This window comes from Hyperoodon ampullatus (assembly GCF_949752795.1).
Source record: "Hyperoodon ampullatus genome assembly, chromosome: 4".
Classification (NCBI taxonomy): Eukaryota; Metazoa; Chordata; class Mammalia; order Artiodactyla; family Ziphiidae; genus Hyperoodon; species Hyperoodon ampullatus.
The window spans coordinates 29,238,536-29,262,903 of NC_136917.1; the positions used below are offsets into that span (position 1 = coordinate 29,238,536).

At 58.9% G+C, this 24,368-nt stretch overlaps 2 protein-coding genes and 2 pseudogenes across 4 annotated transcripts; 1 reads left to right on the top strand and 3 right to left on the bottom strand.

Moving 5' to 3' along the window:
* Positions 1-17: 17 nt before the first annotated feature.
* On the bottom strand, positions 18-2,014 carry LOC307051496 (proline-rich protein 22-like; annotated as a pseudogene). Its single transcript has 3 exons — positions 1,653-2,014; positions 1,499-1,561; positions 18-1,060 (listed from the first exon to the last, which is right to left on the bottom strand). The product of its transcript is annotated as a proline-rich protein 22-like (transcript).
* A 392-nt stretch (positions 2,015-2,406) lies between these two features.
* LOC307051108 (tRNA-dihydrouridine(47) synthase [NAD(P)(+)]-like) lies at positions 2,407-3,696 on the bottom strand (the record flags this gene model as incomplete). Its single annotated transcript, XM_079701458.1, has 5 exons — positions 2,407-2,479; positions 2,599-2,727; positions 2,808-2,996; positions 3,347-3,422; positions 3,582-3,696. Coding segments are annotated over 5 exons (582 nt in total), but the record flags the coding sequence as incomplete, so codon positions are not given.
* A 190-nt stretch (positions 3,697-3,886) lies between these two features.
* LOC307051109 (cation channel sperm-associated auxiliary subunit delta-like) lies at positions 3,887-20,260 on the top strand (the record flags this gene model as incomplete). The annotated part of the gene is made up of 12 exons (XM_079701459.1): positions 3,887-3,982; positions 4,824-4,913; positions 5,662-5,720; positions 6,795-6,873; positions 7,333-7,385; positions 10,371-10,445; positions 11,811-11,939; positions 13,204-13,387; positions 16,048-16,205; positions 17,503-17,733; positions 19,658-19,743; positions 20,088-20,260. 12 exons carry the CDS (start codon positions 3,887-3,889, stop codon positions 20,258-20,260), a joined length of 1,413 nt encoding a protein of 470 aa, XP_079557585.1.
* Positions 20,261-20,574: 314 nt separating this feature from the next.
* Positions 20,575-22,337, bottom strand: LOC307051631 (proline-rich protein 22-like; annotated as a pseudogene). The gene is made up of 3 exons: positions 22,208-22,337; positions 22,055-22,116; positions 20,575-21,617 (listed from the first exon to the last, which is right to left on the bottom strand). The product of its transcript is annotated as a proline-rich protein 22-like (transcript).
* Positions 22,338-24,368: the final 2,031 nt, after the last annotated feature.

Consider the following 24,368-nt stretch of genomic DNA (forward strand, 5'->3'; position numbering starts at 1 on the left):
AACAGCTCAAATTCGCTTTAATGGGGGGCAGCTCCCAGGTCCTGCCTGGGCCCCAAGGGGCTGGCGCTGGTGGGGACCGCAGTCTGCTTGCCCTTGCTGCCCTGCCTCCCCTTCCTGGCAGTCGGGTTGCCGGCCTTCCTCTTGCCCGAGGGCTTGGCGGTGGGGGGCCCCCCCGGGCGGGGCGGCGGCTCCTAGTCCAGCACCATGAAGTTGTAAAAGTAGTCCATGTCGGACACGGTATCTAGGACCTCGGGCACGCTGTAGTCCGAGGACTGCAGCTCGTCGGGCAGGTGCAGCGAGCGGATGTCGCTGGACGAGTCGTCCTTGCCGCCCCCGCTGTCGGGCAGGGCGGGCCCAGGGGGCTTGCACGGGGCCCCAGCGGGCTCAGCGCCACCCGGCAGGCAGTCAAAGAGCTTCCTCGTGTCCTCGAGCATCACCTTCTTGGGCGTCGTCAAGGCCCTTGCCACCTCAGGGGTCCTGGCCTCGCCTGCCCCCAGCGGGACCGCCTTGGGCTTGGTGGGGCCCGGCGGGTACAGCGGGCCGGGCCCGGCGCCGGGGGGCGGCTCCTTGAAGGCGAAGGTCAAGGGCTCGCCGGGCCCATCCAGCCAGCTCAGGCGGCCCTTGAGAGGTCCATAGGCGCCAGGGGGCAGTGTGGCCTCGGCGGGCAGCGTGCTGAGCAGGAGGGGCAACTTGCTCTCCTTGGGGGGCAGCGGGGGCGCCAGGCCTTGCTTGATCAAGGTGGGGGGCAGCTCCGCGAAGGCCGGGGACCCTCTGTCCCCTACGAAGCCCAGGGCCTCGGCCCCGGGTCCCTTGGACTGGAAGCAGGGCATGCGGTACCAGGGCCCCAAGGGGGGCGGCTGGTAGTGGCGGAACAGTGGGGGCAGCGGGGGCGGCACCGGGGCCCTGAGGCAGTGCTGTGCCTCCGGGAAGTAGGTGCCTGGCGAGGCGGGGCCCCCAGCCGCCAGCTTGTACAGGGACGACTGGCCAAAGTCGGTGGTGGCCCACTCGATTCGGTAGACGCGGGGGTCAAAGAAGCAGCCGCAGGGCGCCATCTGGAAACCTGTGGCCAGGGAGGGCGGCCCTGAGAGGGGCAGTTCTGGGACCCGCCTGGGGTGGACGGGGTCCAAACTGTGGGGCACGTCTGGGGCATGGAGAACACGGACCAATTTTGGGGTCCATTTGGGGAACAGGGACATAGGCTTTGCCTTTGGGGCCCTCTCTAGAGGTCAGGGGCCCCAGGCCTTGCTTTGGGGGCCCATCTGGGGGGCTGGGGACACCGGCCTGCCTTTGGGAGACCTGTTTGGGGAACAAGAAACATAGGCTTTGCCTTCAGGGCCCCATCTAGGGGATGAGGGACACAGACCTTGGTCCAGGGGTCTCTTTGGGGGACAGGGATTCGGGCCTTGCCTTCGGAGGAGGGAGCCATCTAGGGTCAAGGGTGGGAGCAAGATGCCCCTGCCCACTCCCCGGTCATCAAAGGTTGGTGGGAGGCCGGTACCTGCTGGAGAAGCTGGAAACACCTCTTTCTCCAGGTTTGGGGGGTGATAGACGTTGGAGGAACCTGTGGACAAAAACAGGCAGCTGGGTGGGGTCCTGAGGCTGGCGGGCAGAGCCCTGGTCCCTGCCCCGATGGGTGCCCCCCACCCTCGTACCCGCAGTGGGAAGAGGCTCTGTGCAGGCGGAAGCAGGCTGGCTGCCGGGCCCTTTGGTGGCGTCCAGGCTCCAGGGACTGAAGCCTTCTTGGGGAGCGGCAGGTGCATAGAAGGGTTTGGGGTGCTGCATGGGGAGGCGGGGGCCTGGCCAGGCAGGCCAGGAGGGCAGCAGTTGGGAGCACAGGCAGCCCACTCAGAGAGGAGGCTCACTGTCCTGTGTAGTTCTGTTTCTACGGTTACTCCAGGCACAGGCTGTGGCCCGCCCACTGGTCAGGGTTCCGAGTAAGGGGCGGGGGAGGGGCGGGGCAGGCAGGGGCAGATGGGAAACCAAGGCAGCCAGAGATGGGCGTCACAGAGAGCATGGTGGACACTGGGCCCGGTCTGCTGCCTTCCGCCTCCCACCTCTGCCAGCAATGCCTGCCTGACAGCTCCAAGGCCCCTTCCTTCAGGCAGCCCGCCCTGATCCACACCCACACAGGCCAAGGCCCCATCTCATGAGCTATGGTGGCTTGTTTGTGGTCAAGGCCTTTGGGCACCAGCAGTGGCCAGTATGGGGCTGGTGAATGAGTGAGGAAGGAGGGAGCTGCGGGGATGGGGATGGTGGGGGAAAGCTGGGGTGGGGTGGGGGGGTGGGGCAGCATGAGACAGCCTCAGGGTCACAAAAGGGCCTGGGTTTTAAAAGAATAAAATTTATTGCCTTCTCATTCCTTGGGGAGCCCGCTGGGCGCTCAGACACCCCCGCCCGCCCCTGCAGCTACTTGTAGGCGTTGGCCTTGTGCTTGGGCAGGAAGACGACATTGGGCGGCACCGGTCCCAGCAGCATCTCGCTGTGAGGAGGGCGGGAGCAGGGTCAGGCCTGGGGCGGGGTGGCCCCCGGCCCAGCTGGCCCCACACCCACTGGCTCCCTGGTGCACTATCTCCCAGGGCCTCGGCGGTTCCCGGGCACCTGATGCGGATCCAGTCGGCCGCCTTCTGGCTGGCCATGAGCGTCTCCAGGTAGTCGCGGCCCAGGTAGTAGGGCGGCCGCTCGTTGATCCTCTGCGGGAGCCGCTCCAGCAGGCCAACGGGCACGTACCTACAGACGGGGTGGGGGCGGCGGGGACGGGGTTGGGCCGGGCCTCCCCAAGACACCCCGCCCCGCCACCCCAATCCCACCTGCACAGGAAGGAGAGCCACTCAAGGAGGAAGCGGCGTGTCTTCTCCACGCCCTGCGTGTCCGAGCCCCAGCGCTCCAGGCCGTAGTGTGCGAAGTCCCGCAGGATGTCCAGGCGCTCAGACGACGAGATGTCCCAATGCCGCTGCTCCTTGATCTCCGTGAACAGCCACGGCTTGAGCAGGGCGCCGCTGCAGGCGGGCGGTGGTCAGCAGGCCGGTGGCGGAACCCCAGCCCCCAAACCCATGGTCCCCAACCTCCCGGCCATGCTCACACAACCTGCAAAGCCCAAGAGTTCCAAGCCACAACCCTGAGCCCACAGCTACAGAAAGTTCCAGTACCCTTCACCCCGGCCCCATAAGCAGCCACCTCTGACATCTCCCTGCCCGGGGAATAACAGAGCAGGGGGCGGGCTGGCGGGCTGGGGGGCACCGGCGTTGGGCACAAACTCAGACGCGCCCTCACCTTCCCCGAGCTGCAGGCTGGGCGCTCAGGGGTAGCCCTGGCTGGTTCTTTGTATCCCCGCCCCGGGCACACTTACCGGGCGATCATGATCCCAGCGACGCCAGTCTGCATGGCGCGGTTGGCGTCCTCGTACGACAAGATGTCCCCGTTTCCTGAGGGACAGAGACTGGGGCCTCAGGGAGCTGTGTGCAGGCGGGGATGCCGGGGCTTCGGGAGTTCTCCTCAGCCCAGCAGCATTCCCCATCGGGGCACGAGGGGGCCCAGGTGAGGAGTGGGCCCCGGTGCGTGGCCTCTGGTGGCAGGGGACCCACCGAAAAGGGGCATGGGGCTGGCTGCTGTCACGCACCGCTCGATGTAGTGCCAGTCGGCCAGCTTGGTGTAGCGCTGCTCCCGCGAGCGGCCCTGGAGCTGGAGGAGAGGCAGCCAGGTAGGGAGGGAGGGAGGGGCAGGGGGCGGAGAATCAGACAGAGACAGAGAGAGAGAAAGACCCAGAGAGCCCGGGAGAGACAGACTGAGAGAGACAGACAGACACACAGACAGACAGGTGGAGACAGAGATGGAGGGAGAGCCAAAGACCAGGAGGGAGGAGCAGGAAGGGAGGAATGGTTAGAAAGGGATGCGCCTCGGGGGTCCCAACACCCGCTGCGCCCCGAGTGAGTTGGAGTTGACGGCCCTCATGATACCCCGGCCCAACACATCACCAATCCCACTAGTAAGCATGCTTTATCTGTTTGACAAGTGTTTCTGATACCTGGCATCCCTAGCATCCCTGGCCTCACATCCTGTGCCCACAATTCCCAGGCTCTGGAAATTCCCTGGCATCCTCCCGGAAGACACACTCACTCAGGAAGCCCCCTAGAAACTCCTCTTCCTCCTCATCAGTGTCCACATGCCTGGCCGTGGCTGTCCATCTGCCAGCCCAGCCTCCTCTCCCACCACCTCTGTGCCGGCTCTCCACCCTTCTTCGGAGCTGCCCCAGAACCTTTCCAAAAATGCCTTTTCCTCCCTCTCAGCTCAGCCAGCGCCGGCTTCCCTCCTGGAGGGGATGCCTGAAAAAGAGTGGGCGTTCCTGGACCTGAAACCCACGTGTCCAAGCCTGGACTCTTGGGTGCAAACAATCAAGCTGAAAACGGGGGTGGGCGGGGTGGGCCAGTGTAAGGATTCAAGGGGATGTCTAGCCAGCTGGGACCAGGGCCCGCGAGGGGGCGCCAGGCTGGCTCTGGCTCTTGCCTTGTGCCCTCTCATCACCCCCCCTTCCCCCACCCCTGCAGGACGGGCCCCTCCGCGCACCAGGGACAGTTCTGCATCTTGCAGGCTGCAACCCCAGGCTGTCTGCACGACGGGACTCAGAGCCACAGTTAGGGGGTGTGGATGACACGGGGGGCCGTGGGGGGGCGAGTGCATTTGGGGACGGAGCCGGCAGCTGCGTTTGCAGAGCAAGCTGGGTCTTCAGTTTGAAGGGGGACCGGGGTCACCCGTGGGTGCGCCCCCAGCTGCTCCCCGCCGCGCCTGCTGGCGCCTTACAGAGCGTGCGTCTCCCATCCCGCCCCCAGGTGATGGTGAGCAACCCCCATTCCCTGGGGCTGCAGGCTGTCATCTACGAGGACGGCTACACCTACGAGGGGAACACCAAGCACAGACTGGTGAGCTCGCCCCTCCCCCTCCCCTCCCCCTCCCCCCCCAAACCCGGATCAACGGGAGAGGGGCTCGGCCTTGACCGACTGGGCCAGCCAGGTCCAGCCGCCTCAGGGTGTCCCTCGTCGGACCTCCTCCCTGCTTCCCTTCCTTACACACACCCAGATAAGGTGCTGTGGAATGTTGAGGGGACACAGCCCCCGCCCCTCCCCCACCCCAGGCAGGCCGCAGTCCCCCAGAGAGTGAGGGCAGCAGGTGTCACACAGAAGGGTCAAGGAGGATGTGGCGGGGAGCCTGACCCACCCGGGGAGGGCGTGAGACCTGAGTTAGCTGGGTAAACCCAGGCATCAGGAGACAAGCCGGGGCCACCGGGAGGGTCTTGGCCAAATATGGGTCTGGGGGATCCATAGGGCAGAGCCAGGCCTCACAGTCACACCAGGGAGTTGGGACTTGACCCCAGACCACAACAGACTCTTTGGATCAGACCATGTCACATCACAGCTAAGTAGGAGGGGAAACTAAGTCACGCCCCACTGTGGGTCCCCGGGACAAAGGCAGGGAGCTTGGAGAACGGGGGTCATTCCCATGAGCTTCCAGAAGCCTTTCACGGGCTTAGAACCAGAGGCAGGCTGGATGGCTCCCGGGTTCCTCCTCCCAACACCCCCATCCTGCCCTCCGTCTCTCCTGAACCCTGATTGCGGGACCACCCTGGGCTGTTCCACTCTTGTAGTTGCATTTTCTCTTTTGCTTCTGCAGAACATTTCACTGAGGCAGCAGCAGCACTGGGGCAGGGCTGACCCCAACTTCACCTCCAGGTATGTCATCACCCGGATGGTAGTGCTGGGTGGCCCCAGGGTGTCCCCTTAGCAGGAGCCAAGGAATCAGGGCCGACATCCAGACTACCCCCACTCCAAGGACAGTAAGGCGAGAACCATTAAACTCTTACAGAGACACAAATACCATATGATATCACTTATTTGTGGAATCTAAACTGTGACACGAATGGACTTATTTATGAAATAGAAACAGACTCAGATATAGAGAACAGACTTGTGGTTGCAAAGGGGAAGGGGGAGGTGGGGGAGGGATGGGTTGGGAGTTTGGGGTTAGCAGGTGCAAACTATTATATATAGGAGAGGTAAACAACAAGGCCCTGCTGTATAGCACAAGAACTAGATTCAATATCCTGTGATAAACCATAATGGAAAAGAATCTGAAAAAGAATATATATACAGGGCTTCCCTGGTGGTGCAGTGGTTAAGAATACGCCTGCCAATGCAGGGGACACGGGTTCAAGCCCTGGTCTGGGAGGATCCCACATGCCGTGGAGCAACAAGGCCCGTGTGCCACAACTACTGAGCCTGCGCGTCTGGAGCCTGTACTCCGCAACAAGAGAGGCCGCGACAGTGAGAGGCCCGCGCACCGCGACGAAGAGTGGCCCCCGCTTGCCACAACTAGAGAAAGCCCTCGCACGGAAACGAAGACCCAACACAGCCAAAAATAAAAATAAATCTAAAAATTAAAAAATTTTAAAAAAAGAACAATGAGAAAACATTGTATGCAGCTAGGTGATAATAAAACGGGCTCAGATGCTCTTTTCAATAAGTAATTATATATAAATTAACAAAACTGACTCAAAAAGAGGAAGAAACTAGAGGGAGGGTGGTGCCACCATGTGTGAGCAGATGTTCTTGGTCAATATTCTGGACAGACTGGATGAACAGATGAATGAATGAATGGAGAAATGGAGAAATGGATGGATGGATGGATGGATGGATGGATGGGTGGATGGATGGATGGATGGATGGATGGGTGGATGCATAGATAAATGAATGAGTGGGTTGTTGATGCTTTTTACTGCAATAACACACACTCCCATTGCCTTGCAGCATAAAGAGACCCACAATATCAACCATCACTCTGGACATAGCCAACAAAGAAATTTCATGCTTGGACCTTAAGCCACCGGTAGGACCAAAACTTTTGCTGTCCCATACTCTTTGTCCTTAGTGTTAAGACTGATGACAGCAGGCCTTGGCTGGTTTGTCCCCTAGTGGCTGGCTAAGCTCACACTCAGGATCTGGAAACGGAGGTGATTCTGCCCTGGTTGCCAAGGTCACTGCCCCTTCCCCATCGTCTTCCCCCAGGGTTGTGCCTCAGGACACACCAACCTCGGAGCAGTTGTACTAGCTGGGGGTTATCAGACGGCGGGACCTTAGCGGTGCCCCACAGATCAGGCAGCTTCTTAGGACTTGACTCTGTGAGTCCCAGGCACCTGGACACCGCATTGTGACCCAGGCGCAAGGTTTCTGGTCCCGGCTGCGTCAAGTGCGCCCCCTCGTGGGCTTTCATGGTGCTCTCGCTGACCGGAGTCAGCGTCCACATCCCCGCCTTGTCTCTCCCCGCCACATCCCCCCGCCGCTGCAGACAGCCCTCATTTCAGTCCCTTGTGACCTGGAGAAGAAGATCGTCATTCAGAAGTGAGTATGTCGATATGGGGTGGGGAGGGGAGAAGTGAGAGGTGGCGAGGTGGGGAGTGGGGACTGGATGAGATGGTCACCATTGCTTCAGAACTGCTAAAGTCGGGTGACACTACTCTGTCTGCTTTTGCATACGTTTAACATTTCCATAACGAACAGCTCAATAATTAATCCTAACAGATTAAGTTAGAGTCTACAGTGGGTGGCTGCCCTCTCTCACCCCCCCACCCCCACCGACTTGGTGAAATTTACATGTTCTCCCTGCTCCCTCATCCTTTGCTCATTCCCTTTCTCCCTTTTAGTCCCTGAGTTCCTCATTTTGATGAAAATTGCTCAGAGAGGGCTTCCCTGGTGGTGCAGTGGTTAGGAATCCGCCTGCCAATGCAGGGGACACAGGTTCAAGCCCTGGTCCGGGAAGATCCCACATGCCGCGGAGCAACTCAGCCCATGCGCCATAACTACTGAGCCTGCGCTCTAGAGCCTGCAAGCCACAACTACGGAGCCCGCCTGCCACAACTACTGAGTCCACGCACCTCGAAACTGTGGCCCGCAACAAGAGAAGCCACCGCAGTGAGAAGCCCACGCACCGCAAGGAAGAGCAGCCCCCGCTCACCGCAACTAGACAAAGCCCGTGCACAGCAACAAAGATCCAATGCAGCCAAAAATAAATAAATGAAATAAATAAATTTATAAAACTGCTCAGAGATTTTGCGTTTAATCGCCTGCTGAAAATCTGAGGAACTTTGCCTCCAGGATCCATAGTTACTGCAGAGAACGCAGCCATGAGAGACCAAGAAAAAGAAAGGAAGAACCCCTGAAGACTGGCCAAACTGCCCTACGTTTTCCCCTTCGGGCGGTGGGGTGCCAGCAACTGAGCGACAACCAGTTCTGGGGGAGGCCCAGATTTGTGGCATTTGCCAATTCCCGTGGTGTAAATGCTCCCATGGAGCCTACAGATCACTACCAAAGTGAGTCTCTACTGGCTCATGAAACTCCTGAGGATATAACAGCTGTCTCTCGGAGCTAGTAAGAGCCAGCCTCAGCGCTCCACTGCATGGGGCAATAATAAAGTCAAGTGACGGTTTTACCAGATTTTCCCCCCAAAAGGGAAACGCTTTATTGAGTCAATAAATGATGTTAGCAGTATTTAGAACATATGTGCAGGAAAGTCTTTAAAACAATCTTTTCAAAGCTGCTGCCATGGGCTTCCCTGGTGGCGCAGTGGTTGAGAGTCCGCCTGCCGATGCAGGGGACACAGGTTCATGCCCCGGTCCGGGAAGATCCCACATGCCGTGGAGCGGCTGGGCGCGTGAGCCATGGCTGCTGAGCCTTTGAGTCCGGAGCCTGTGCTCCACAACGGGAGAGGCCACAACAGTGAGAGGCCTGCGTAACGCAAAAAAAAAAAAAAAAAAAAAAAAAGCTGCTGCCATAAAGAGAGTGGGAAAGGTATTTGCCACACGTGTAACTAAAAAGGGACTTGTATCCAGAATTTATAAAGAATTCCTACGAATCAGAAAAAAAAAAGTATAGAAAAAAATGGGCAAAAGGCTTGAGCAGGCACTCCCAAAAAAGGGGGGGAAAAGGCTGATAAACACAAAAAGGTGTTGAAAAAGTGGTCCATTTCATAGGAAAATGAAAATGAACTCTACGATAGAGACCGATACTCGGCACGAGCATGGCAGAATTGGCAAAGCCTGCAAAGTAGTACTATAAGGATGGGAACCCCTCTGGCAGCCTCAGGAACCCCCAGACATTGCCGGTGGGCGTGTACATTTTTCGGCTGCTTTGGAAAGCACTTCTTTCCACCAGCAATTCCACTCATGCACATCTGCACTGATCTAGGTTCCAGAATGTTCTCAGCAGCATTACTCTGAATAGCTCCAAGCTGGAAGCAGGCCAACTGAAATGTCCATCGACAGAAGGATGGGTAAACCAAGTGCAGGGTTTTGGTACAGCAGAATGTCACAACAGCGAAAACGAACGGGGCAGAATTGCCTGGATGGATCGTACAAACGTGGGCACGGAATCAAAAGAATACACAGCATGATTCTAGTCTTAAAAAAAAAAAAATCCAAAATCAGGGGAACTCCCTGGCAGTCCAGTGGTTAGGACTCTGCACTGCCACTGCAAGGGGCACAGGTTCCATCCCTGGTTGGGGAACTAAGATCCCACAAGCTGGGTGGCACAGAAAAAAAAAATCCAAAATCGGGCAAAAATAAACTACAGTCAGCCCTTGTATCTGCAGGTTCTGCATCCCCGGATTCAACAAGCCAAGGGTGGATCGTGTTTTTTTTTTTTTTTTTTTTTTTTTTTTTGTGGTATGCGGGCCTCTCACTGTTGTGGCCTCTCCCGTTGCGGAGCACAGGCTCCGGATGCGCAGGCTCAGCAGCCATGGCTCACGGGCCCAGCCGCTCCGCGGCATATGGGATCCTCCCAGACCGGGGCACGAACCCGTATCCCCTGCATCGGCAGGCGGACTCTCAACCACTGCGCCACCAGGGAGGCCCTGGATCGTGTTTAAGTTCGTGGCTGGTTGAATCTGTGGCTGTGGACCCCGAGGATACAGAGGCCCCACTATGGGACTTGAGCATCCTCGGATTTTGTTATCTACGGCAGATCCTGGACCAATCCCCTGCAGATACCAAGGGAGGACTGCATGTTGCTTAAGAATACATGCACAGATGGTAACAGTACAAAGAAAAACAGGGAAAGGATTGTCTCAAAAGTCAGGACACCCAGCTCCCACATCTCCACGTGTAACATCATTCTCCAATACAAGGAATTAGGGCTCCTTGGCGAAATGGCTGATTCTAGGCCAGGCAGGGAAGATTCAAGATGAGCCTGGAGCATCTTGGAGAACCAGAAAGTAAGAAAGGGCTCAAAATTCAACCAATGGGGAGATAACATATGTCAAAGGGAACAATTCACAATTCTTTGGTCCCGCATGGGTTCGGGCAGCTTCTCACTATCTTTTGTTGCTCGCAGTGAAATCTCAGCCTGTTACAATGGCGTCCTCGACCCCGTGGCCCTTCAGGACAACTATAGCTACGTCATTGAGAGGTGAGCCCCCCCACACACACACACATGACCATTAGGTATGCATGAGCCAAAGGCGAATCAAGAATCATTATTTAAATTTTTATTTATGTATTTGGCCGCACGGCGCCAGCATGAGGAATCTTAGTTCCCCCACCAGGGATTGAAACCCCCTGCAGTGGAAGCTCAGAGTCTTAACCACTGGACCTCCAGGGAAGTCCCAAGAATCATTTTTAAACCGTAATGGAAAAGAAAACAATTTTTTTTTTGAAGAAAGGAAAAAAAGGATCATTTTAAAATTGATACCGTGCCAATTGATATCCAGCCCACAAGGAATCCGAGGGAGCGAGCAGACAGGTAGGGAAGGTGGCTGGGCCTTCGGGGAATCAGTGTGATGTGGCAGGGCCCCTGGCCCAGGTCTGCCCAGGCTCTGCCACCTTCTGGGCCAGCCTTCAGACCCCTCCCCAGCCTGCCACCAGCTCCTGGAGCCAGGTCCCCTCTTCATCCCAGCTAGCGGAGTTGGCCAGACACTGTCCAGCCAAGGCAGGAGGGGGTGGCCGGCCAAGGTGACCCCCTCTGCAGGGCGGCACAGAGAGCCCCTCCCACACTGGTGCACACCACCAACCTCCTGGCATGGGAAGACACTCGTGGGTCTCCTACGACGTGACCCTCCCCCCTCCAACACAAGCCAAGAGTCCGTCCCCCATCCAGACCCAAGGCCGAGACGGAAACCGGTGCTGCTGGACTTGCCAACCAGTGAGGCTGCAGCCAGAGCGCCTGGGGGCATGAGAGTGTGTGAGTCAGGGTCTCCAGAGAGAGAGAAGCCACAGGATGTATGTGTGAGACAGAGAGACACAGAGGCACAGAGGCACAGAGAGACAGAGACAGAGTGACAGAGACAGAGATTTATTTTAAGGACTTGGTTCCCGGACTGTAGAGGTCTGGTGAGTGCACAGTCTGATGGGGGAGGCTGGGGGCTGGCAGCTCAGGGAAGAGTTGCAGTTCTAGTTCAAGGCCATCTGCAGGCCGACTTCTTTCTTGCTGGGGGAGGCCCATGTTTGTTCTACTCAGGCCTCCAGCTGCACCCACATTAGGGAGAGCACTGCTTTACTGATTTCAATATTAACCTCTGCCCCAAAGAAGAGCCTCACAGAAACACCCAGAATCTCATCTGAACACAGTCGAGGTGCTGGGGCCCAGCTAAATGGACCCGGAATGTCAACCACCGCAGGGGTCCCAAGGTCATTTCGACCATGACTCTGACTCCCCCGCTCAGACACGCCTCCATGATCGTGACCCCATGTGCAGGGAAGAAGCGGAGCTGTGGGTGGGGGGACGTCCGGGCGCCTGGTGGGAGCTCGCCCGTGTCTGTGTCCTGCTCTCCCACACGGAAGCCTACGACCCCAACTTCCGGGGTCAGAAGGCCACGGAGGACCTGGAGGTGCCTTACCACTACGAGAAGCTGGGCTGCCCCATTCTCGTCTACTACGACACCCCATGGAAGCCGGTGGTGGAGCTGTGAGGACCCACCCCCCAGTCCCCCTCCCCGCCAGCCCCCCGCCGCCCTCACCATCATCACAGGCCCCCAGAGCCCTCTCCACCCCTTTGCTCTGGCCGCATCCTCTCCCTGCCTTTTCCCTCCGTAGCTCTCAGCTCACACGTCCCCTCCCCTTCCCCGTCTTAGCTCGGCGGCCTTAACAAAACACCACAGACTCGGGGGCTTAAACAGCAGACACTGACCTTCTCACAGTCCTAGAGGCCGGAAGTCCAAGTTCAAGGTGTGGGCAGGCTGCTTCCCCCAGGCCTCTCTCCTTGGCCGCAGAGGCTGCCACTTCCCGTGGCATCAGGGCCCACCCTTATCACCTCACTCAACTTTGATTGCCTCGTTAAAGGCCCCACCTCCAAATCCAGTCGCACTGGGTGTTAGGGCTTCACATAGGAATTTGGGGGACACATTTCAGGCCATGCCACTGGCTCTGCCCCCTTCGGTGGATTCTGTCTTCCTTCATTCCGTCCCCATCCCCACGCCGCCCCCGCACACCACTGCACTAAATAGCTGTTGACGGACTGAACGGTCGCAGAAACCACTCACACGTGGCAACACTTAGGTTCATTAGAACGTCACGTGTTAGCTCCTCGTGGCCTCAGTCCCACACCCAGGTGAGACTGTGGGCTGGGCACGCCCCGAACTCAGAGCTGCCACGTGGTGGGGTGCCTGCCGGCCTGGGGTGAGGAACAAGGGAAGGGTCCCATCAGAGGAGGGGTGTAAGCCCCAACCTGGCAGGAGACAAACGTGCATCCAAAAATAAGTTTTGTTTTTCTTTTTTCTGGCCCCCGCGTCTTGTGGGGAACTTAGTTCCCCGTCCAGGGATGGAAGCCGGGTACGCGGCAGTGGAAGCCCGGACCCCTAACCACTGGACCACCAGGGAATTCCCCCCCAAATAAGGATTTAGAACAACCTTAATTCACCGCCCTAAATGTATACCTCTGGAATGTTTGCAGGTGTCAAAAAATAAGCAACCCCCAGTCCCTGACCCCGAACTCGTCAGCGTCCTGTCCAAATAAGCAACCCCGACCCCGTCAGCGTCCTGTCCCCACCTGCCACTGCATATCCGCGTTGTCTGTCCCAGAAGTGTCAGCCTGGTGGGGGGAGAGGGTGGCCCTGCCCTGCTCTGCCACCTCCCACCACCCCCAGATGGTCTCACAACACGTCAGGGCCCCCAGCCTCCCCCCCCCCAACGACGGCCCCCCAGCAGCCTTGCCTGTGTATGGTGTGTCCCAGGTGGAGGGAAGGAAAGTTCCAGGAGGTGGTCGAGGCCGAGTACGTCCTGCTGGAGGTGAACGGGCTGTTCACGTACACGTACGCCCTGACGGCCGACATGGCCCTCTGCAGTTCCCAGCCGCAGAACTGGACCACCATCGCCAAGACGGCCGGCGACAAAGGGCCCTTCGCCTGGGACCGAGAGGTAGGGCCTGCGTTCTGATTATTCCCAAAACAGGTCGCAGAAGGCGACGACTGGTCAGGCCCACTGTGTGTTGGGGGCCGACTCAGTCTGTTCAGGCTGCTGTAAAGATCACCATGGACCCTGCGGCTTGTAACAGCAGCATTGGTTTCTCACGGTTCTGGAGGCTGAGTCCAAGATCAAGGCGCCAGCAGATTTGGTGTCTGGCTCCTGGGTGGTGCCTTCTGTGTCCTCACATGGCAGAAGGAGGAGGGAGCACTCCTGGGTCCCTTTATAAGGGCGCCAATCTCCTTCAGGAGGGCTCCACCCCCAGGACCTAATCAGCTCCCAAAGGCCCCGCCTCCTAATACATCACCTTCTGGGGTAGGTTTCAACATATGAATGGGTGGGGGGCGTGGCAGACATTCAGTCTCTAGATGGGGCGGCAGGGGATGGAAATGTAAGATGCACAAACTCTTTGGGAATCTCTCCCAAGGGAATCGGAGACGATTGGAGGTGTAGGGACGAAGGCGCTCATGGAGCAGACTGCTGATGATGTGCAAACTTCTGGAACCATCCAAATGCCCGTCATTTAAGGGGCTTGATTATATTTACGGTCTGTTCTGCTCAAGGTGAAATTCACATAACCGATAATGAACGATTTTAACGCGTGCAACTCCTACAACTCGGGTATGCGTTTTGTGCATTCGCAATATTACCAAACACCACCACCCTGACCGTTTCTTTAAAAAGAACAAGCCACACACGGAGTTTTGCTTATTTATTATTTTCTGACTGTGCCGGTGTTTGTATTTGCATTCTTTTTATTAGCCCTCTCGTTCAAAGTGGCATGCATGCATTTAAGAGATTGTCCCATTACTTTTTTTTCCCATCAGCCCTGGTGGCCGATTTTGTAGAACCCTGAGGGCTTTTCTATCAAGACAGAGCCACAGTGCCTGCATGTCCAGCACAGTCATTGGATGGGCTGGCTGTTAAACAGCCACTGAACTGCTAAAACACTAAAAACCATGAGGTGGAGCTAGCTGTGGCAAATAAATGGTTTTTAGGCAAAGCAGCTGTCTCCATTTTATTTCACATAGTTTATATGCAGTCCAGCTTTTCTTCTTTTACTCCCAAAGGATTTTTTTTTTTTTTTTTTTTTTTTTTTTTTTGCGCTATGGACCCAGCTGCTCTGCGGCATGTGGGATCTTCCCGGACCGGGGCTCGAACCCATGTCCCCTGCACTGGCAGGCGGACTCTCAACCACTGCACCACCAGGGAAGGCCCCTTCTCTGCATTTTTAAGAGCTCTTTATAGACCCATGAGATTAAGCTTTTATTTGCGATGTAATTTGCTAATAGTTCCCCCAGTTTGCCTCTTTTGTCTTTCGGTTTTTGCTTACTTTGCCATGCAAAATGAGTTCCTTCTATTCTCTTTCTTTATTTTTGGCTGCACCACGGTGCATGCGGGATCTTAGTTCCCCGACCAGGAATCAGCCCCATGCCCCCTGCAGTGGAAGCGTGGATTCTTAACCACTGGACCGCCAGGGAAGTCCCGAGTTCCTTATTTCTCATAACGTTGGACTCACTGCTATTTTTACACTTTTGCTTTGGGAATGTCCATCTCTTCTCTTGTTTACAAGCCTAGCCCCATCCTCCCTTCTGGGTCCACAGGCAAATAGTGCAGAAGATCAGGGTGTAGGCGAGACCCTTAGTATGTGTTTAGCTCAGGGAGCCAGCGTGATGCACCGGTGAAGGGCAAACAGTTGAGTTCAAGGGCATATTCCCCTTTATGTGACACCCCGGGATCTGAAGGCAGGGTGGAGAAGCCACAGCTGCCACCTGGGCACCCACGACTGCTTCCCGAGAAGCCCTGGTGGCTCTGTCTCACTTCCACCGTCAGGTTCCCCAGGTGTGTTAGTCAGCTAGGGCTGTGTAACAAAAGGACCACAAACCAGATGGGTTAAACACCAGAAATTTATCCTCTCCCAGTTCTGGAGGCCAAAAGTCCCAGATCGAGGTGTCGGTAGGGCTGGTTCCCTCTGAGTCCATGAGGGAGAATCTGTCCCAGGCCTCTGGCCTGGTTTCTGGTGATTTGCTGGCCATCTTTGCATTCCTTGGCTTGTAGATGCATCGCCCCAATCGCTTGCTTCATCTTCCCATGGTCTTGTCCCTGTGCGTGTCGTCTCTGGGTCTAAATTTCCCCTTATTCTAAGGACACCAGCCATACTGGATCAGGCCCACTCTAGTGACCTCATGTTCACTTGATTCCCTGTAAAGACCCCATCTCCAAATAAGGTCACCACCTGAGGTCCTGGGGGTTAGGACTCTGACATATGACTTGTGGGAGGGACTCAACTCAGCCCATAACACCAAGAGCACATGCCATCAGCAGCATGTGATTCATACCAAGACTCACAGTTGCAAGGGACCCTGGTGAGCAGAGCTGTTATGCCTGCAGCCCCCAAAGCTGGGGCAGGCACAGGAGAAGGAAGGTGGGAAGAAGGCTCCACAGTCACCAATCGGCTGGCCTGCCCAGCGGGCACTTGGTCCTGGACTCACACCCCTGGGTGCTGGTGGGTGGTGGCACCGGTGGGGCCGTGTGTGCGGCGGTAGCGCCTGTGGGCTGGCACGGTCCTTCCCGGCCCCCGGGGCCAGCAGGCACGTCTCTGTCCTCCTCCCCAGAATTATGTGAGCTGCCACGACCCTAACAACAATGCACCCTTGAGATGGCCCAAAGTCCCGTATCAGATCTTGGGAGGCCCGACAGAGAACAAGGTCGTTTTCGACCAAAGAAACGGCATCTACATCTTCTTCATTTCCATCGTGGATCCATACTACAGGTGAGTCACCCTGTACCAGGGGCCTCTGGGGGAAGAGCTGGCTCTCTGGGGGCAGGTTGCACACATGAGGGGGACCCACTTTTCTCCCTCCTCTAGGATGACATTTGTTCACTTCCTAAATAAATCCTCATTCAAAGGCCATGCTGGGTGCGGGGGAACAGCAATGACCAGCAGCCCTGTCCCCGCCCTCAGGGACCAGAGTCACCCTCATGCCATGTCTAACGGGTGGGGTGCAGGGGCCGGTGTAGACTGGCTCCCAAACACGGATCATTAGATATCCAGGGATTTTGCAAGCCGGTTGGCTTCCCGCTGGCAGCCGGTGTACTGACACCACGGAAAGGAAACTGACACTCATTACAGGCCAGCCCAACCCTGCCCCAGGAGCTGGCTGTTAATACTCGCCACCCACTGTGCTGGTTCAGATCATTAACGTCTCCCACTGGGAGGGGGAACATGGACGGCATTATTCCCTGCTCCCCCATCACCTATCCCTTCCACACGGACACAAAGTCCACCCCCAAAAGCGCGGGGAGACCCTGCCTTCCCTAAAGGCCCCAGACCCTGGACCAGCTCTGGGATGCCACTGGCAGAAGGCACCAGGGTGGGGATGCCCAGGGGAGAGAGGCGTCTGCCTGCAAGGCTCATCCCCTGCCCTCCCTGCACCTTGCCTCCAGCAGAGCCCCCAGCGACTTCCCCCCCTTACCTGGGTGTCCTTCCCTCCATCCTGCCATCCCCACCTGCTCGCAGCCACCTGAGGGACGCTTGTGGCCCCGCTCAAGCCCCCCACTCCGCGTCCACTGTGATGAGAGCTTTGTTGGTCTCTTCTGCCCGCCCCCCACACTGAGCCTGGGCATGGAGGTGGGGGGAATCCCTTGTCTCCAGAGCAGGGGACCACAGGGGTCCTGGGGAAAAATACGATCTCTGCGAAAATATGTAAGATGTTACGGAAAAACCCAAACGAACTTTTTGGCCAACACAATACAGAGACGACCACAGATTTATAGAGGATAGAAGTTAAGTGGATATAAATGGAACTCAGTGCCCGGCGTCAATGCTCCAGGCCCAGCTCTTGTCCCCGTGAGTTTTAAAACGTTTGCCGGGGGAATTCCCTGGCGGTCCAGTGGTTAGGCTCTGCGCTTTCACTGCCGAGGACCTGGGTTCGATCCTCGGTCGGGGAACTAAGATACTGCAAGCTGAGCAGCGTGGCCAAAAAATAAAAAAAAACCAGTTTGCTGGGGTGAAGGGTGAGGCCCCCAAAGGCGGTGCCCCACGGCCTCTCCCTGCCCGCCCCTCGCAGCTACTGTCACCTGGAGACCACCTTCAGCGTCTACGTCTACGGGGCCTTCCCACTGCCCATCTTCCCGCCTGAGATCACCATCGTCCTGCTCACGGGGGCCACCCTGCTGTCTGTATGGCTGGCCTACATGATCCCCGAGCTGCTGCACACTGAGCAGGGCCTCAGGGTCAAGGGCTTCTGGGTCAGTCTGCGCAGGAGATGCAGGAAGTCTCGTGCGTGTGTCTGGGCCAGGTGCTGAGCACGCCCTGGGGTTGGAGGTGGGGTGGCAGGGAGGGGGCAGAGTTGTCTTGAAATAAAGCGTTTGGTAAGAGAGCCGGCAGCAGTGGGTGTCACTCATGTTTTGTGGGGTTTCTACACCCACCTGCCTCCCTCAACATTCTGGCACCACAGTCCCTTTGAACTACGGCACCTACGTGGGTTGTCAACAGTGAGAAGGTGGGCGGCCCAAGTCCCAGCGAACAGGAGCTTTTGGTGAAACGAGCCGGCACGGGCATGTGGTGAGATCATCAACCGGCAAGTCCCAGAGATGCACCGGACACTTGACGTGTTCTGTTAGAGAAACGTGAGACCCAAGGAAAAGGGCGGGGGCTGCAGAAGACGGGGACGGGGCGTGGGTCCACCTCTGTTGATAAGCCCTGACATATACGCAGACCAACATGCTTACGTGTGTTTCGTGATGTCCATGAACAAAACTTGGAAGCATAGCACATATTTCACACGTACCTGTGTTATGCATACATATGTATACAGATGATGTGCACACATGCATGTGTATACGTATGTGCAGAGGTATGTATACATACATGTATATAACACGTAGGTACATAAGGCATACACATACACGCGTGTGTAGATATTGTGCATGTATGTGCCTGTGTGTATACATGTACATGCATATTGCCTATGTGTGGATGATGTGTACATACATCTACACGTGTATTCATATGTCTATAATACACGTTCACGTACCTGTGTAGGCATGTGTGGGTGATGTGTATGTCACACGCGAGCACTTGTATAATGTGAACACACGTGTGCGCATGTATATATGCATAAGCTCATCACGCACGTGTGTAGATAACATGCATGCTCACACGTGTACATGCACGTATGCATGTGTACAGATGCATGCATCTGTACGTGTACACACCTGTGTATGCACATGTGAATACACATATAGGTGTGCATACAATGTACACATACGTGTATATGCATGTCTGATCAGTCTATCCATCCGTTCAGAGCTTCCCTCTCCCACACTTCATTCAAACCCCAGGTGGCACGGGACAGTTGTCTCATTCTAGTGAAAACTTTCTCAATGACTTTTCTGATCACTCTGAGGTTAAAAGAACACATCCAACGGTCATTTAAACTGCGCGACACAGGGAATTCCCTGGAGGTCCCGTGGTAGGACTCTGTGCTTTCACTGCTGGGGCCTGGGTTCAATCCCTGGTCGGGAAGTACGATCCCGCAAGTGGCTCGGCCAGAAAAAAAAAAAAAATTGCCCAGTACGCTCTCCACCCAGTCGTTAAAAACCTCCACTCCCACACCCACTGCAGTGGGCAGTCACCACACCCCCACCTCCGGGGGCTGCCTGGTCCACCTTCCACGCCTCTCTGGAGGGGACGGGTTAGGCTGCCAGGTGATCCTCATTTCACAACCCTTGGCCCGCATTAATCTTAAAGAAAATCAAGCCCATCCTGTCACATCTGCCTCATTTGCCAGGGCCTTCCCTTCTTGGGGGCACTTCGTATTTGTCTCAAAAATACCCGTAACACGGCTGCAGGCACAGCAGGCTGAGAGGGAAGCGGGGGAAGGGAGCTCCTGGCTCCTCCAGGCCCGCATCCTGTTCACAACACAGACAGGCGGTGATCCCGGTACAGCCCAGACTGGCTGGCCACCTCTGTCTCCCTGAGCCCTGGAACCCGTAGGCTCGAGGCATGGTGCCAGCAGCCAAGACCCCCTGCCCACACGCAGCCACCTCCTGGATCCTAGTCAAGCGCCCTGGGTTCCCCAGCAGACACCAGCAGGGAAGGTCCCCGAGACCCAGCCCAGGGCCTGGGGCAGGAGGGCCCTTCCTCTGGCAGGGGAGGGGAGCTCCATCTCTCCTTACCTCCTTAGGTGTCACTGGGAAACCGACTCACCCCCTTCACAGTCGCCTGGAGTATTTCAGGGGAGGGTGTGGCCGGCGGCTGCCCCGGGCTCTCCAGAAGCAAAAGGCAGACGAGAGCCTGGCCCAGGGTACAGGGGGGAGGGAGCTCCGTGGACTGGAGAGGGAAGGAGCGGAGGCAGGAGGGAACAGGTGTGAGCACTGAAGCTCCAAAACCACTGCAAGCCCACCCCGTGCCTGCCCCCTGGGAAGCAGAACCCAGGTGTGGCTGGGCCCGAGGCAGAGATGCAGGGGCCTGGCTGGATGCCCATCCTGGGACAGGCACACCCACCCTGGCCTCTGGCCCCCAGCTGGGCTGCAGGTGCACTCTGCATGCCCGTCTGCGTCACCTGTGTGCCAGGTGGACACCGTCTCCCACATGCCTGCCCTGCCCCCACTCTCAGACCTCCACCCAGCACTTGCCTCTGCACCCCAGGCCCCCCAGCTCTCCGCGTGAACACGAGCGGGGGCGTTCCCATTCACCATCGGGGACACCGGCCCCTCCACCTGGGCCGAGGCCGAGCCCAGCCCGCAGGCTTCTCCCCAGGCCCCACCCCGCTTGCTGCTGTGTCTCCAGGCAAGTTCCTGCCCATCTCTGGGCAGACCTGACTTTCCCCATCAAACATGGAGGTGAAATCCTTGCAGTGCACGAGTCCGGGCAGTGTCTCCCCACCTCCCAGCAGCACCCCCATCCCTGCCGGGTGACTTGGATTTTCTGGGGCTAGGAGACGAGGGATTGTCCCGAACCCCAAGTCTAGGGCTCCCCGACTCTACTCTGGAAGCCCGGCACCCGGAAGGCGCCGGGGTCCCGAGGGGCCTCGCCACATGGCCCTGGGCCCGCTGGACGACAGGGAGGGCGAGGAGACAGCCCACGGCCCCTGAATGCCACTGACCGGACACTGCGCAAACAGCTCAAATTCGCTTTAATGGGGGGCGGCTCCCAGGTCCTGCCTGGGCCCCAAGGGGCTGGCGCTGGTGGGGACCGCAGTCTGCTTGCCCTTGCTGCCCTGCCTCCCCTTCCTGGCAGTCGGGTTGCCGGCCTTCCTCTTGCCCGAGGGCTTGGCGGTGGGGGGCCCCCCCGGGCGGGGCGGCGGCTCCTAGTCCAGCACCATGAAGTTGTAAAAGTAGTCGATGTCGGACACGGTATCTAGGACCTCGGGCACGCTGTAGTCCGAGGACTGCAGCTCGTCGGGCAGGTGCAGCGAGCGGATGTCGCTGGACGAGTCGTCCTTGCCGCCCCCGCTGTCGGGCAGGGCGGGCCCAGGGGGCTTGCACGGGGCCCCAGCGGGCTCAGCGCCACCCGGCAGGCAGTCAAAGAGCTTCCTCGTGTCCTCGAGCATCACCTTCTTGGGCGTCGTCAAGGCCCTTGCCACCTCAGGGGTCCTGGCCTCGCCTGCCCCCAGCGGGACCGCCTTGGGCTTGGTGGGGCCCGGCGGGTACAGCGGGCCGGGCCCGGCGCCGGGGGGCGGCTCCTTGAAGGCGAAGGTCAAGGGCTCGCCGGGCCCATCCAGCCAGCTCAGGCGGCCCTTGAGAGGTCCATAGGCGCCAGGGGGCAGCGTGGCCTCGGCGGGCAGCGTGGTGAGCAGCAGGGGCAACTTGCTCTCCTTGGGGGGCAGCGGGGGCGCCAGGCCTTGCTTGATCAAGGTGGGGGGCAGCTCCGCGAAGGCCGGGGACCCTCTGTCCCCTACGAAGCCCAGGGCCTCGGCCCCGGGTCCCTTGGACTGGAAGCAGGGCATGCGGTACCAGGGCCCCAAGGGGGGCGGCTGGTAGTGGCGGAACAGTGGGGGCAGCGTGGGCGGCACCGGGGCCCTGAGGCAGTGCTGTGCCTCCGGGAAGTAGGTGCCTGGCGAGGCGGGGCCCCCAGCCGCCAGCTTGTACAGGGACGACTGGCCAAAGTCGGTGGTGGCCCACTCGATTCGGTAGACGCGGGGGTCAAAGAAGCAGCCGCAGGGCGCCATCTGGAAACCTGTGGCCAGGGAGGGAGGCCCTGAGAGGGGCAGTTCTGGGACCCGCCTGGGGTGGACGGGGTCCAAACTGTGGGGCACGTCTGGGGCATGGAGAACACGGACCAATTTTGGGGTCCATTTGGGGAACAGGGACATAGGCTTTGCCTTTGGGGCCCTCTCTAGAGGTCAGGGGCCCCAGGCCTTGCTTTGGGGGCCCATCTGGGGGCTGGGGACACCGGCCTGCCTTTGGGAGACCTGTTTGGGGAACAAGAAACATAGGCTTTGCCTTCAGGGCCCCACCTAGGGGATGAGGGACACAGACCTTGGTCCAGGGGTCTCTTTGGGGGACAGGGATTCGGGCCTTGCCTTCGGAGGAGGGAGCCATCTAGGGTCAAGGGTGGGAGCAAGATGCCCCTGCCCACTCCCCGGTCATCAAAGGTTGGTGGGAGGCCGGTACCTGCTGGAGAAGCTGGAAACACCTCTTTCTCCAGGTTTGGGGGTGATAGACGTTGGAGGAACCTGTGGACAAAAACAGGCAGCTGGGTGGGGTCCTGAGGCTGGCGGGCAGAGCCCTGGTCCCTGCCCCGATGGGTGCCCCCCACCCTCGTACCCGCAGTGGGAAGAGGCTCTGTGCAGGCGGAAGCAGGCTGGCTGCCGGGCCCTTTGGTGGCGTCCAGGCTCCAGGGACTGAAGCCTTCTTGGGGAGCGGCAGGTGCATAGAAGGGTTTGGGGTGCTGCATGGGGAGGCGGGGGCCTGGCCAGGCAGGCCAGGAGGGCAGCAGTTGGGAGCACAGGCAGCCCACTCAGAGAGGAGGCTCACTGTCCTGTGTAGTTCTGTTTCTACGGTTACTCCAGGCACAGGCTGTGGCCCGCCCACTGGTCAGGGTTCCGAGTAAGGGGCGGGGGAGGGGCGGGGCAGGCAGGGGCAGATGGGAAACCAAGGCAGCCAGAGATGGGCGTCACAGAGAGCATGGTGGACACTGGGCCCGGTCTGCTGCCTTCCGCCTCCCACCTCTGCCAGCAATGCCTGCCTGACAGCTCCAAGGCCCCTTCCTTCAGGCAGCCCGCCCTGATCCACACCCACACAGGCCAAGGCCCCATCTCATGAGCTATGGTGGCTTGTTTGTGGTCAAGGCCTTTGGGCACCAGCAGTGGCCAGTATGGGGCTGGTGAATGAGTGAGGAAGGAGGGAGCTGCGGGGATGGGGATGGTGGGGGAAAGCTGGGGTGGGGTGGGGGGGTGGGGCAGCATGAGACAGCCTCAGGGTCACAAAAGGGCCTGGGTTTTAAAAGAATAAAATTTATTGCCTTCTCATTCCTTGGGGAGCCCGCTGGGCGCTCAGACACCCCCGCCCGCCCCTGCAGCTACTTGTAGGCGTTGGCCTTGTGCTTGGGCAGGAAGACGACATTGGGCGGCACCGGTCCCAGCAGCATCTCGCTGTGAGGAGGGCGGGAGCAGGGTCAGGCCTGGGGCGGGGTGGCCCCCGGCCCAGCTGGCCCCACACCCACTGGCTCCCTGGTGCACTATCTCCCAGGGCCTCGGCGGTTCCCGGGCACCTGATGCGGATCCAGTCGGCCGCCTTCTGGCTGGCCATGAGCGTCTCCAGGTAGTCGCGGCCCAGGTAGTAGGGCGGCCGCTCGTTGATCCTCTGCGGGAGCCGCTCCAGCAGGCCAACGGGCACGTACCTACAGACGGGGTGGGGGCGGCGGGGACGGGGTTGGGCCGGGCCTCCCCAAGACACCCCGCCCCGCCACCCCAATCCCACCTGCACAGGAAGGAGAGCCACTCAAGGAGGAAGCGGCGTGTCTTCTCCACGCCCTGCGTGTCCGAGCCCCAGCGCTCCAGGCCGTAGTGTGCGAAGTCCCGCAGGATGTCCAGGCGCTCAGACGACGAGATGTCCCAATGCCGCTGCTCCTTGATCTCCGTGAACAGCCACGGCTTGAGCAGGGCGCCGCTGCAGGCGGGCGGTGGTCAGCAGGCCGGTGGCGGAACCCCAACCCCCAAACCCATGGTCCCCAACCTCCCGGCCATGCTCACACAACCTGCAAAGCCCAAGAGTTCCAAGCCACAACCCTGAGCCCACAGCTACAGAAAGTTCCAGTACCCTTCACCCCGGCCCCATAAGCAGCCACCTCTGACATCTCCCTGCCCGGGGAATAACAGAGCAGGGGGCGGGCTGGCGGGCTGGGGGGCACCGGCGTTGGGCACAAACTCAGACGCGCCCTCACCTTCCCCGAGCTGCAGGCTGGGCGCTCAGGGGTAGCCCTGGCTGGTTCTTTGTATCCCCGCCCCGGGCACACTTACCGGGCGATCATGATCCCAGCGACGCCAGTCTGCATGGCGCGGTTGGCGTCCTCGTACGACAAGATGTCCCCGTTTCCTGAGGGACAGAGACTGGGGCCTCAGGGAGCTGTGTGCAGGCGGGGATGCCGGGGCTTCGGGAGTTCTCCTCAGCCCAGCAGCATTCCCCATCGGGGCACGAGGGGGCCCAGGTGAGGAGTGGGCCCCGGTGCGTGGCCTCTGGTGGCAGGGGACCCACCGAAAAGGGGCATGGGGCTGGCTGCTGTCACGCACCGCTCGATGTAGTGCCAGTCGGCCAGCTTGGTGTAGCGCTGCTCCCGCGAGCGGCCCTGGAGCTGGAGGAGAGGCAGCCAGGTAGGGAGGGAGGGAGGGGCAGGGGGCGGAGAATCAGACAGAGACAGAGAGAGAGAAAGACCCAGAGAGCCCGGGAGAGACAGACTGAGAGAGACAGACAGACACACAGACAGACA